The sequence below is a fragment of the Lissotriton helveticus genome, chromosome 2_1, assembly GCF_964261635.1.
Source record: "Lissotriton helveticus chromosome 2_1, aLisHel1.1, whole genome shotgun sequence".
In the NCBI taxonomy this organism is placed as follows: Eukaryota; Metazoa; Chordata; class Amphibia; order Caudata; family Salamandridae; genus Lissotriton; species Lissotriton helveticus.
This window is the reverse complement of record NC_136059.1, coordinates 281814376-281829163: the sequence shown is the minus strand read 5'-3', so window position 1 is coordinate 281829163 and position 14788 is coordinate 281814376. Positions and strand designations below refer to the sequence as shown.

The 14788-nt window shown below is 43.0% G+C and overlaps 1 protein-coding gene across 1 annotated transcript in view; it reads right to left on the bottom strand.

The window, feature by feature from the left end:
- Positions 1-1876: 1876 nt before the first annotated feature.
- Positions 1877-14788, bottom strand: part of LOC144817911 (oxalate decarboxylase OxdC-like) — a 36745-nt gene continuing 23833 nt past the window's right edge. The window contains exons 5-9 of the mRNA XM_078674820.1: positions 12426-12579; positions 6993-7102; positions 5661-5774; positions 4849-4995; positions 1877-3406 (exon numbers count right to left, since the gene is read on the bottom strand). Of these exons, the coding sequence (XP_078530946.1) occupies positions 3272-3406; positions 4849-4995; positions 5661-5774; positions 6993-7102; positions 12426-12579 (660 nt within the window). The 3' untranslated portion in view covers positions 1877-3271. The remainder of the gene's footprint in view (positions 3407-4848; positions 4996-5660; positions 5775-6992; positions 7103-12425; positions 12580-14788) is intronic.

Here is a 14788-nt window from a genome sequence, read left to right as displayed (position 1 = left end):
TGTTGGTGGTCCCGCCATGCTAATCACAAAGTGACTTCAGGCTGAAGCACACGCCGCAGTGCAAAAAATACACTTTTTGCATATCCCTGCACTATGTGGCAGGCATCATGCAGTGCCTGCCACATGGTGCAAAGATATGTAACCCAATACCCAAAGCTGAGGGCCAGGGGGGAAGAGGGGAAGGGGGGCCTGCTACGGGCCCCCAATGTCCCCTTTTGCCTGTCTTTTCATGGCGGGTTACCTGCCATGAAACGGCAGGCAGAAAGGTACATTGTATTCCCTATGGCAGTGCCTGGCATGCACCGCCACCATTGCAGGGACTACAACTCCTTCCGACGCACCGGCGGGCTCAAGGAGTCCATCCGATGCATCGCGGGCAGTCTTTCTGACCGCCAACCATCGGCCCACCATTGTAATATGGCCAGCTAAAAACATGGTTTTGATGGCGGTGGGACCACCACCGATGTGCTGTCGGTGACAGTCCCACTGTCATCATAATCAGGCCCTATGTCCCAAGCGGGTCAAACCTGGTTGGTGTATCTGACCTGTGGTACATTGTGGCTGGGCTGAAATGGCACCTAGGTCCCTGTCTACCGAGCTAGTTGACCGGCACAGTGCTTTTTGGTGCTACTTTTACTTAAATGTTCTAAAATTCATATGCTCACTACCCCTGATTAGATCTTACTGTTTTGCTGTTATTTTGTTCATTAAATGATTCTCTATTTTTTCAATTGGAGTGGGATTTTTATTGTGTTGTGTTTAACACTCTTTAACTGTTTTGGTGCTTCTAAATTCTTTACTTACTTTCTCTAAGTTAAGCCTGCCTACTCTGTGCCATAGCTACCAGGGGTTGAGCTAAAGTTTACATTACTAACATCTTCAACTGGACCTAACAAGACAGTGGCTATCATACTTGTGGTAGGCCTCAATACACTCCTACTAATAATCCACTTTCCCACTCAGGTGAAATTATAATTCCATTTACACTCCCAAATTAATTGATTGCATTACCTGAGTAACGAAGCAGAGAACAAAACATCATATTGACCAAGAGTAAATCCCTCTTAGGTTGGTATGGTGGCTGAGTGAGTTAAGTGTTTGCTGCAGACGTGTTTGTGGCCTGCTAGTTACAGTTCTAGTAGCTCCCTCTTCAGTTCTTTTGAGTTTAATACATTGGCCATGATTACGATGTCGGGCGTACGCCGTTGAGGGAAAGGAACCACCACACCATGGGTCAGTGGTTCCAAAATCCCAATTAGAATGCGACCCTACATAATTCAGTTGGAAATTATAATTTTTCAATAGGATCTTGTGTGGTGGGCTGAAAACGCCTGCAGCACAAGCTCCCATTGAAAAGTGGAAGTTTGTAAACACCCCTGAACTGTGTGGCAGGCACCATGAGGTGCCAGAAACACGGTGCAGGGATGTTGAGGGTGACACCAGGGCAGTATGTGGAGGGTCAGGAGGGTGCCCCTCCACTTTCCAACAGCTTTTCCATGTCAGAAAGGTCGACATGGAATGGCTGATGAAAACTGACATCATAATCCTGTCAGCGGAAACAACATCCTTAAGGGATTATGCTGTCTTTCCGACCAACCAACGGGATCCTTGGGCCCATTGGAACCACGTAGGACTCCCCTGCAAGTGTAAACTCCGACCTTCATCATCCTAAGACGGCGGTTGGACTTTAAACCAACCATGTCGGGCAGAAGGCCTCCGAACGCTGGTCTGAGGCTTTCCACCTGACATCATAATCAGGGCCTCAGCGTTTAATTTTATTGAGCAACAGCAGCATTGGATGTATTTCACATTGTCAAACAGTAAGTCTATTCCTGAAAGTGAAATTTCACACTAAATTCACATTAAATAAAAAATATTTTTTTTTCCAAAGGAAATTTCTTTTTTTATTCCAGAAGATATTGATTTTGACGTGAGGTATTTTTAAAGTAATATGGACACAAGAAGTACATTTCATGCATGGAGATACAGCAGTATACACAATAATCAGCCAATCTGAAACATTTTATGAAATTGATTATTAGAAAACATTACAATAGATGTTTAAACCTTATGTGTTTTTATGAACCAAATATAGAATTGAATCAAATATTATCAATTTTAGGAGTATACCTAGTTCTACTCTCTGAGGTCCAAGTTTCTCGTACATTTTAATACTAATAGGTTCTTTTTAAAACTAAACACAAGTTTTTTAAATGCATGTCATTGAGATAATTTTTTGACTTATGTTTAGCAAACTTTAAATATTGAAAAATGTGTTAGAAACTCACTGCTAGCTGTATTAGGGGAAATCGGGCATGCCCATCCATGTGAAAAGTTTCTTTGAAAGTGCATTATTTTTAGACTATTTGATGTTACCCAAAATTATCCAAATGTCTAAGTATTAAATACATACATATATTATATGCACCGGTTAGGGTTATGCAGTGAGATATGTACCCTCCCTGCTGAGTGAGTATAGTTCCATGATTATAAATAAAATAGCAGTAATGCAAGCTCTCCACTCACTCATTTAGGAGGATACATATCTTTCACCTACTTATATAGATACATATAATGTTATTATAACACTTTGTAAATTAACATCAGTTACTGCAATACTGTTATTCTCACCAATATGGCATACGAGTATACATACACAGAGCACCAGGCTGCGGCATGCACAAAGACTACATACAGCACATGGGTGTCTGTGAAACTTTAGTGGGGGTTTCCCCTTGTAGGCATGTGTTCTACAACAAACACACTTCTCCATAGGCCCAGATCACACATGTCAACTATACTGGACTTCTGCACCTTTGTTAGGGCCTCTCTTTCAACTCCTACGTTAGCATATCACTGACAGAAAAGAGACCATAAGAAATAGGATGAAACCCAACCCTTTGCTGTTCACTGGATGCATTACTGTGGGTTTTAAATCCTTACATTTGTCGACTTTGGAAAGACTAGTATGAAAAAAGTGCACTCCACCTTCTCTCCACACTGCTCAGCGCCGACCATAATGTCTGTAATAAAGTTCAAAGTGCCAAAATAGGTGCCAAGTATATTCACCATTGTTAAGAATGTCTTTCCGTTCTAGTCTTTTCTTGGTCGCTAATGTTGCAGGATTGTTCCAGTTTTCAAACAAAAGCTATTTGATTTTTCATGTTGCCACAACTGTGATAGGTGCCTTTGATTACATTTGACACCACTGAAACAACTTGTATGGCTAATTTTCATGATTTTAACATTCTTCGACTGCGAATGTTTGTTCCTACGGCAGGTTCACTGCTTGGTCATCTTGGAACTTGGGGATCTGCTTGAATTCCTCTTGTTTCTTCAGAAAGAGCTGGGCCAGAATGTGGTCTGCAGTGGCATGGAAGTAATCATCCATGTCAAGGGTCTGAAGCTGTTAAAAGCAACCAGAATGTTAATACAACCCAATGCTTCAAGCTCATTTATTGATCAGACAAAATGGTAATTAAAATCATTCTGTTTGGCTCCTTCAACAAAAATTCATTACACACTACAGGAGTTGTCATCACTTTCAAAACAAGACCTGAGACTTTCTTCATTACAGTAACTGCTTCCACTAATTGCCTTCCTTGTCTCCTTTATCCTTTGTAGCTTCTATGGGGTTTCTGGTTGGCTAGGGTATGCACCTATGTCAGGCAGAACCCACCACTCTAGTCAGGATAAGGGAGTCACACACCCAAGATAACCCCTGCTCACCCCTTTGGTAGTCTGGCAGAGAAGTCAGGCTTATCCAAGAGGCAATGTGTCAAATGTTTGCACAACACACACACACACCCAATGCTAACACTGACTAGCTATTTCTCAAGAGTTTCTAACTCGAAAGCACTAATACCCCATGCTGCTTTGTGCGCCCCTCTCTTTACTTTGCAACTAACCAGTTCCTATTTTGAATCTTAGTACCTTCACCGCTTTTTGCTGATACATCTGTCTTCTTACACTTTCCTCCATCTTACCATTGTTTGACTCCTACATCTCCATCCAGTGCGGACTTCTGCCCCAGACTCTTCCAGACAGTTCTTATTATTTGCTCCCCACTTCCTTTCATTGACTGCTTTACTGTCCCAATTTTCCAAAGGACTGTTCCCTGCTCCATTTCCTCTGGCTGGCTGATTTGCCCTCGCTATTCCCCAACTGACTGCTTTTTTCTCTAATTCCCCCCACTGGCTGGTTTCTTGTGTATAATCACCCATTGACCCCTTTCACTAACGCTACTGTCTCACATCCTGTCATTGGCTGCTTATACTAGCGTATCCTCCCACTGACTTCTTCAGAGTCCCACTAGATGCTTCCTTATTTATTTATTTGAAAGTTTTATATAGCGCAAACAAGACCCTCGCGGTTATAAGAGCGCTTTACAATGTTAAAAAAGAGACATATAAAATCAATATTATAATTGTCAAGAGGCAGAACAGGATATGGCGGATCACCAATGAGGGCGTGATCACCCAAAAGATCAAACCGATAGATTAAAAATAATAGCATCACAAGCGGGCAGTAATCATGAGTGAAGTTCTCTATACTGCCCGAATGATAACTTCCTCATCACTGCCGTCCCATGGTCTACACCCGCTTCCATATTCTTCTGCTGTCTCCTCACTATCATCCTACATAGTTTTGTATCATCACTAACGTAAGCTGGCTGCTTCCTCCTCAAAATCCTCCTGCTGACCGCTCCTCCACAATATACTGACCTGTATATAATTACACCCTCAAGATTGCATCTTGCGGTGATTCAATAAACATCTCCCTCTCCAGATACTCTTATATAGTATATTGAAGCATGATCATCTTTTAACATTCAGTTTGGGTATTTACCTGGTTGCCAGTGCTGAAGGCTAGAATCATGTACAAGTCTTCATCGCACGTGCTCTTGATGTAGTGTTGGGTGCCAATAGGAAAGAAAAACACGTCTCCAACGCCAACCTCAAAGTCAGTTGTGGGGTTTGTACCTGTAATCCCAATCTGTAGGGGCATAGATTATAGTATAGGTATTACCCAAAGATGCTAAATTTTAAACAACTAAATCAATCACCTGTCTATATTTTGTAATTATTTTATCTGGGACTCACATTCAGATTTTTTTTAATTATTTTATTATAATCGTTTGTCACATTAACCCTATGTGATGTTGTCATAGGTTGTCTAGGCGAGGGCACATGTGATGCCATCGGAGTGGCAGAGAAGTGCACATTACCAATGTTGGAAGACCCAAAACGATTGAGTCACTAACATCTGCAAAGCATCTCCCTTCGCTAAATCCAGTTATCATAAATTAATAAAAACATAAACTGGTGCATCTTCAAAAATTCTAGGATGCTTCAGTGGTTCTATAATAATGTAAAATTGAATAAAAACACCCATATATTGTGTGTGGAGAGCTTTCAGTTCGGCATGTACGTCAATTTTCTAAATTCCTAAAATAATTGATGTTACCCAAATAATAGGCACCTGCCTACAATGTCACATCTACATCCCTTGTATGCACCTCAGCTCTGGTAAGAGCCTGTGCCAGTTGAGCTCCCACTGAAGAGCTCTTTGTGTAACGTGATACCAATTTTGGAAATAAAATGCTAGTTATTCATTGCAACCTGAAGTAAAATTAAACACCGCCTTAAATGATGAATTACCTTCCCGCAGCCACTGATGACGTATCCCATTTCATGGGCATTGAAGTGGAAATGAGGCTGTCGGAGGCCATTGCTGTATATTCGGAGAGTCCCCAGAGTGAGAGAGTCTGCATGCTAGACAAAAAAAAGGTAAACCTGAGTATATGACTAGTAGCAGGATAATATGATTTAATAAGCCATTAAATGCAGCAGAGTCAGATTGCGTATGTGAGTCATCCCGAAATGTCAACAAACGAATCTAGCTGCGTTCAGAAACTATTAAAGGTCAGAGGATCTACACAGCAGACGCAAAGTTTGCATCACACCAGCTCAATAAAACGTCTACTCTGTAAATCCGCAATCTGAACTGCCTTGTCATTCTTCAGAATTTAGAGGAAACCTGGTTCCAATATATCCTTAAAGAGTCAAATAGAAATTTTAAATGATCAATTGTCATAAATAAGAAATTGAAGTGTGCACATGGGATGGGACGTGATGTCAACACCCCAGGCCCATTACAGGTGAGCACGTTTCTTTTAAATAGTCTGTTTTTTTTTACATACATTCATTATGAGGACCTTCATCTGCAGTGTAATCATTTGTTTGTACCATTCATTCTGGTTAATTTTGACATCATACACTGATCTATGAAAAGGAGGCTGTAATCAAGAATGAGCTCAGAGACACCCAGGTATTTTTGTAGCATTAGATTTTTTTTTTTTGTTATTTGGATATTTGATTCTTTATTTAGGTCGTTTTATATAGCACAAACATTACCTAACTTGGTGGCAGAGCGGTTTACAGATATAAAAATATCCAAAGAACAGATGATAATGTATTTGAAGGAAGGCTGGTAGAAAGCAGTCTCTTGTGTGGGGAAAGTTGCTTTACATGGCAAAGACTTCTATCTATATATTTTAAAGATTTGGTAAAAGTAGGTCTTGTGGACATCTGCACTATCATCTGCACTATCACGCCAGACCTAAGAACACCTGGGAATTGTTATCACTCCTTTGCTGAACGTTCCTTGAGTCGGATAATTAATTGAAACTGCTGAAAAACAGTACAGTGGGCACAAGTGTGAGGCGCACAGTTGCTGAAACCATATTGAGGAGGAAACCATGATAGCCTGGTAACCATAGATGTAATGGGGAAATGGAAGTCTGCCTAACAAAATGGAAGCGCGTGGTTGCGGGGTCACAGAAAGGAAAAAGAAAAAGTGAGTCAAGGACAAGACTAATCAGAGAATGTTTTTTATGGGGGAGATTGAACCATCAAGTGACCCCATCTTAATGCGGATCCATATTTATGCAGCCGATAAATTCAAACCTTATGACAATAAGAGATCCTTACCTGATTTAGGGAGTCGCTGAAGATCTTCTCATTATTATTCAGGCCAATCCCGTTTTTCCGGTAGCGAGCCCATTGTATTATTCCTCCAGAATACAGGAATTCCTTCGAACCTTAAACAATGGACAAAAAGCAGCAATTTACACCAATATTGCACCATATCATTCTAGGTCACAGCGCACAGCGTTCCTTCTTTCTTGTAAATAGCCATCTCAACTTATGCACATACCAGGAAGTGACAATACTAGGAAACTTCAAATAAATGATATGAAATTGCAGTACCCATGGAAAGCAGTTTCTATGCTACAACTAACGTTAATGCTAGTGTGATGGCTCAGTCAGTTCAGCGATTGCAAATCTGTTTGTAGCCTCCATATTGTACATTCAAATGTTATCAAGGACATCTCCTTCTCCCATCCTTATGAGATTGGTAAAATGGACATCATTTATTGGGTATTTGTAATATTTGTTGAGGGTGGTGGCATGGTATATGAAAAGCCAATCAAGAAGCAATTAAAGATGGATGCAATGAAGTCCACATAGGAGAACTCATTACTGGAACATAAAGGGTAGAAGTATACCAACTGTTTACGCATGGGATTAAACTTCGAATGCTTATGAAAGTGAAAGCAGATCGGACCCTCCAGCAGTTTTGGCTGCAGAGAGACCTGGTGCTTCAAAGACTGCACTGAGGAGCTAAGACTGCAGGACTGACCAGAAAGAACTTTTCCAGTACTCTGAAAATATTGGGATCTAGAGCCTGATTTAGATCTTGACGAATGGGTTACTCCGTCACAACGGTGATGGACATCTCATCCATCACAATATAAATCCCATTATATCCTATGAGATTTATTTTTCGTCGGACAGGATATCTGTCACAGTTGTGAAGAAGTAACCCGTTTGACAAGATCTACATCAGGCCCTTAGTCTTGTCTTACCCCCTCTGGAGTACCGCGACGAGGTTCTGAGGCTTGTTCGGGGAGGTCGCACCCAAAGTGCTCAATAACAACATGTTTGTCAGATTCAAAGCATTTTCCTGCAGTGAAAATGGGTTTAGCAGGATCTCCCAAAGAAAGCATCTGACCTCATGGAGCCCTGTCTGGCTCACTTCCATCAAGGCAACTAAGGCCGAAGGTGAAACCTTGGACTGGGCAGGTTGACAATTCTATCTGACTAGAGAAGCGACCTTCGCAACTACGAAATCCAGGTTTCTTCTGCTCGAAGCTTTTAGAGCCAAATGAACAGAATCACCAGACACTTGATAAGAATGCTTTGTGAGCCCCTGAACAGCAACAGTGCGACCTTGGCCCCAGATAAATATTGACTTCCATTTAAGACTTAAGTCAGAATGCAAAAACTTTGACTGGGGTGACCTGCTTGGTGCATCCAACCTTCACACCATTCTGGTAAGCCTAAAATTGTACCAAGGTCTCGGTCATCGGTGAACAGTAACATTGATTGGTGTTTTAATTTGTCTTTTGACATTTTTTGCCTTAAAACTTTACAAATCATATCTCCAGTTCCCCTTGCCCAGTTTTGATGTTCTTGGTATTTTTTTCTCTATACATTTTCTTCTATTCTTCTCAATTCGGTTGGGAATTTAAGGCTCCTATTTTCTAACTTTTACAATTGGTAACTTCCTTTTCTCATGGAGAACTGCCTGCTATTTGTGCCACAACTAATAGGGGCTGAGTAGATATTCTCTAGGGACTTTGTTTTCACCTAACTAGAGTGGATTTGTTATGTTGGTAGAGGTACCTCCTCCCAAATTAATACCCCATTCTGACACCAGCCTTGTATGAAGTGCCCTGGAAATACCTTTCGACGCCCTGTCTAATTCCCCACAAAATGTTAATTTGGCCCTTCTGAGTCTATACGTTGCCCTCAAGACGAGATGTAAGCAGTGAGTCCTATAATTACTGCTGCACCCCTTGATGTCCCTATGTCTGCCAGAACATCTGATGAAATGCTATTGGACTGAAAACTGCTTACTAGATGTGAGAGTCCCACCCTTTCCAGAACTGTCCATTTCTTTTATGACCACTTGGGGAGACGAGTGCGTTAATTGAACTGACTCGCCTAGTGTGCGGTGAGAATCTGGAACTTACTTTCGCCGCAGCTCCGGACCACCACCTCCTCCCAGGCCTTCAAAACGGACCTCAAAGTTCTCCTCCTTCAAAGACAATTTAATTCGCGCCCTCTCTATTATCTGAAGGAAGACCTGCCGATATAGAAATTATATTCTCCATGACTATGGAAGTGCCTTCCCAGTGTGTTCTTGTGGTTTGAGTGTCTGTCATTTATTGCAGTGTTATCCTTCTACCTGTGTTTGGTACTTTTTTGTAACATGCACACGTCACTTTTCTCTTGAAACACACTGTTTGCTACCTCTTACATTGTGTTTGCTTTAGATACTTGCACAAGTGACACCATTTCCTACGTAACGTTTGTTCTTGTGTTTGAGTGTCTGCCATTTATTGCAGTATTATACCTCTACTTGTACTTTGTACGCTTTTGTAACTTGCACACATGTCACTTTTTTTCTCCTGTAATGCACCGTTTGCCACCTCTTTTATTTTGTTTGCTCACAATTGTCACTTTGGCCTCATGTAATTTAACATTTGCTTTTCTAATTTGTTCACTTGTAATTTTCTCCTCATGTATCATTACTGTTCCTATTGTGAAGCGCTCTGACACCTTTGGGTAAAGTCTGCGCTATATAAAAAAGCATAACTAAATAAATAAATAAATGAACTCTGCAACAACAAAAAAATGCCCCTCCCACCGTATTTGATGCCATCCAATTCAACGATCCCAGAAGACTGGAAGGCAGAGTCAACCACGGTGGGACTCTAGCTTATAATATACAATTCGCCATCTATTATCCCAGCAGAAAGCGTTCCCCCCTGAGCCACCAGCCTGCTTCTCTAATACCCCCGCCAATGCTTCTAAAGAATTCAGTGGAGAATTCCCCAAAACACTGAGCCTAAAGGAGACCATTGCATTAATACATGACATGCTAGGTCCATTTTTAGTTAGTAAAATAATTTTTTGATGAACTGCAGACTTTGAATGGATACTGTCACCTAGTGAGCCAGATGTTCACTCTTTCAAGTTCGTCTGCTTTTTCATTTGCACTCATTCCTAACTGAAGTATTCAAGTCCTGTATTGTGAGCTGTACAATCCCTCACCCCTGCCCATTTCTTCTCTGCTACTCCACAGTCAGGGGTGAAACACTCAATGGTGCAGCAGGTGCAGTGGCACCAGGGCCATTGGGTTTAGGGGTCCACTGCACCCCAATCATAGTTGCCTTCTACTATCATGCCAGACTGCTAGGGGCAGCTTTCCATGTTTCCCCATGGCACCCTTGGCACGTCACTACCTTTAATGAGTCATTGTTGTTACTTCTAAGAATTGTATGCAATGTGATGAGCAGCCATCGATCAACTATTCCCTGTCAAATGGAATATCTGAGATTCAGGCACCTGTCATGGTACCTCTCTTCAAAATGTTGTCCCCAAAACAAAAATATGAGTTGCAGATCCTGGCTAAACAGGGATTCCATATGAGAAACCATCATATAAGGAGGGGGGGGGGCTGGCCTGCCTGGCTCATAAAAGGAAATGTATTTTGGCAGGTGATCGCCCTCCTTCCTACTACTAACAGTGAAACTTGAACCTAAGTCTTGATGTTACAAGCCAGTGGCGGGGCCTACTGGGCCCACACCCCCATGACCACTTGCTTTCCATTTAAAACTGGACACACATATTTACGCAAACGTAACTAGAGGTCATTTTCCCAAAATCACAATTTCTCCTACTCAGAAGGGCTGGTAACTAAGTCATCTCACAGGAATTCGAACTTGACTTGAAGGCCATCACATATTGATATCTCATTTGCAGCAGTTCAGCTCGCTGAGCGATGAGGATCTAAAATGCATCGTCTCATCCACCGAAGATGTGACCTAACGGTTAGAGCGGTCGCCCCCGAAGTTGAGGAACGGGTTCGAGTCTAACAGGGACGTTCAACATGCTGTGATTCTGGACCAATCACTTAATCTTCCCCTGCCTAACAAAAATGAATGTAATGCAACAGGTGCTCATGTAAAGCGTTCTAAAAACTTCGGGTCGAGTACACGCAATATTGAAAAAAGAATAATAATTTTTATCTTTTACGACAACGAGACGCTCTGTTGTGACTGTGAAGCAGAAATACTCACTTTATAACTCAATCGCTGTAACTTATTGGTGAGAAACAATCACATTTGCAGTCCTGGCAGCCAGGGGAAAGAGTAGTTCCCTGCCTTGGAGCCTCCTCAGAGTCTTGTCCACAGTTCCTGTGCGCCTCACCAGCACCAACACGCCTCTCTGCCAGTGACTGCCGTGCAATGCACGAGGAACATGGAATGGGAGAGTGGCGGTTTGCATCCTCGGTGGTGGGTGGAATGCAGGGCACAAGTCGGGGGTACCCGCAGATATACGGCATCCCCCACTCTTTTCACAGGGTCCCCCCCTGCCAGGAAGTTGGGCCCCACAAAAATATGCTGAACTTGTCTAGGTGTCATTTTCAGACACCTGGACATGTTCTAAGCGCCTGTACGTTGTCTGCTTTTCCATTTCCAGCAGCAATGTGCAGGCAGCGAGGGAGCTTTTTTTTCCACCTCCAGCTGGGCCGAAGTTAAGGGGCCTTCAGGCCTCCTTTTGTTTGAATATCCTGACTTGAGGCGGCCTGGAACCTCGCATTTAAATGTAAATGCCACACAGGGGAAACAAAGGTACACAGCTTGTTATCTCTACACAGGTACTTAAGAAAGGCAGCGTTTGCCTTTGTTCAGTCCCTGTATATTATAGATGCATGCACTGTAATCCCAACGCCAAATCTCATAATGTGCTGAAATGTACTCCTTATATACCTGATAAACATGTATGAGGTCTTAATATCTGATGTCTCTTCTTGTGATGTCACATCCAGTGTGGTGACTTCCTGTTATGTTACGTGCAAAGTCACGGGTCGTGTCTTCATGCACTGTGATGGCACATGTCATGATTTCACTTGCATACTGCCTAACCTCGTAGTCTCCCAACTTCTTTTTTTAACCCCTTCGACGCTCATGACGAGCTGGGCTCGTCATGAGGTAGCCTCCTGGCACGCTCATGACGAGCCCAGCTCGTCACGTAACATGCGAATCCGCAAAATCCAGCGTACGGGCGGAAATCATGCCGCACGCATGCGGTTAAGACTTGTGCCCTGGTGGCATGCGCATAGAAGTAGCCGAATTTTGCTATATCTATTCATTTTAATGACATCAAGTTTTTTATATATATATAATTATGCCCCTTTTTGTCCTATTCCCCAAATTGATTTCAAGTCTTACATTACCCTAATGACTTTAACTGAACATGTAAAGATTCAGCGTGCTTAGCTCCTCTTACCTTTCAGATCGTAGAAGTATTTCCAGACCTGCTCATCCGGGGACTGCAGGTAACTGGCATTCTGGACGAGTTCCACCAGGTTGGCAGGGAGGTTGACAGCTTGGTCCTCTCTGGGCCTTCTGAAGGTTCGGATAAAATCCACCCCTTTTTGTGGCTAGAACAGAGAATGCAAAGTCTGTGTTATTTGAAGAAATCTGGAAAAAACATGTAATCTATTCCAGTTATGGTTTGCTGGCTCAGGGACATGGGCATGACAGAGGTTTATTGCAACCACTATTAACTGGAGAGTGATTTATGGCTTGTAGCCATGATTATCAGATCTTTGTTGCACAAAAGGCGCGGTGAAACTGAGGCAATTACTTTTGCTATTAATTTAAACGTGGAATATCTCGATTGATTGGCAAATGAATCAATTTCAACATGTGTGAGTAATGCTGTTTGGCCTGAACTCAGTACTCCATTGGTGGTATCATGAAGATGTGTCTTCACCTGGGGCACAGCTGTGTGCTTGTTTTTATGCGGTTCACTTTCGAAAGTGCATCAGTTTCTGAGTTATTGTGTGCACTGCAGACAGTACTGCAAGGCACTGCTCATTAAATGTATGGGCCTGTGAAAGTGCAGGTGGGTAGAAACAGGTGCACCGTTGTGTCCTGTGTGAACTCACACTTTCATGACACGACCTAGTCACTCAAACTCAGGGTTCATACAGTGAGGTGTTGCAACGTGTGTCACAAACCCCTCCCCAGAGGAAACCTTCCTAAAAACCCTTGGCTAGGACCAGGTCCTTTTGATGTCAGCACAAATCAATACTGACGGAAAAGAATTTCCCAAGACTCGACGATATCTGTGACGTCACACGGAGAGCAGTCGGTCTGTAGGTCTGTGGAGTCTTCAGTTAATATTTTACCTAGAGTGTGCTTGAATGCAGAGAATCCTGTGACTTATGGAACAGGAAGTCATAAGAGTGAGTGTGTAAATTCGCACTATGGCCCTCACCCAACCCCACCTCTTGCCACCAAGCCACCACTACCTACCTGGGCCAGTAGAGGGTGTAGGCACCAGCTAACAAGTTACCAAAAGAAGTTTAGCGAACGCGCCGGTACAACAGACCGATATTATATTAGAGTGACTGGTGTCCGGGACAAGAGACTCCTCCTATAGCCTATGTGCCTCAGTTGGGCTCGTGGTGTTCTCCCTATAGACCTAGAGTGTGCTAGAATGCAGAGAATCCTGTGACTTATGGAACAGGAAGTCATAAGAGTGAGTGCATAAATCCGCACTATGGCCCTCACCCAACCCTATCTCTTGCCACCAAGCCACCACTACCTACCTGAGTCTGTAGAGGGAGTGGGCACCAGCTAACAAGTTACCAAAAGAAGTTTGGCGAACTCGCCTGTACAACAGACAGATATTATATTAGAGTGACTGGTTTCCGGGACAGGAGACTCCTCCTACAGCCAATGTGCCTCAGTTTGGCTGGTGGTGATCTCCCAATAGACATCAATGAAGAATCCTCAGGGCCAGAATTACCAGTATCTCCGCAGCCCAGTGCAGCAGCTGTAAATGCTGCGCTGCGTGAGAAGGAGAGAGCAGACGAGCGCCATATTTACTAAAATACAGAATCTCCTCCCCTCTCCCTAACGCTGACACAGAAATGTGCAGCCAAGCAGCAGCCCGTGGTGCATGTAGGGCACCCTCACCGTTAAATCCTTAGGTATTACCCTGGACAGAAACATGTCATTGAAAGCCCACATCAACAACTCATCCAGAGGAGCACTCCTCACACTAAAACACCTCAAGAAAACCCAACCTTTCTTTCCCGCTAAAGATTTTAAGATGGTAGTGCAATCACTTGTCCTCTCAAAACTGGATTATGGCAACGCCATCTTCACAGGAACTCCGAAAACCACCTGGCCTCATTAAACTCAATTCTGAACATGGCAGCCCGGCTAATAACAGGTTGCTATCGGTTTGAGCACATCACACCAGCCCTCAAGGGCCTCAATTGGCTCCCAATCGAAGGAAGATGTTTCTACAAGACCACTTACATCACCCACAAAGCCCTTCACAAACATAACCCCAACTATCTGGAGAACAAACTGTTGAAAGCTGGTATAGCCAGATCTCTAAGGAGGTCCAACGCACTTCTTCTAATACCTCTCAAACTGAAAAAGAAATCCACCCAGACACTATCTTTCTCTGGAAATGCTCCCACGATATGGAACTCACTCCTTAGTGACCCGTGCAGCAACTCCTCATTTTCCTCTTTCAAACAGGACCTTAATCAATCAATCAATCAATCAAGACATTTATAGAGCGCACTACTCACCCGTGGGGTCTCAAGGCGCTAGGGGGGGGGGTGC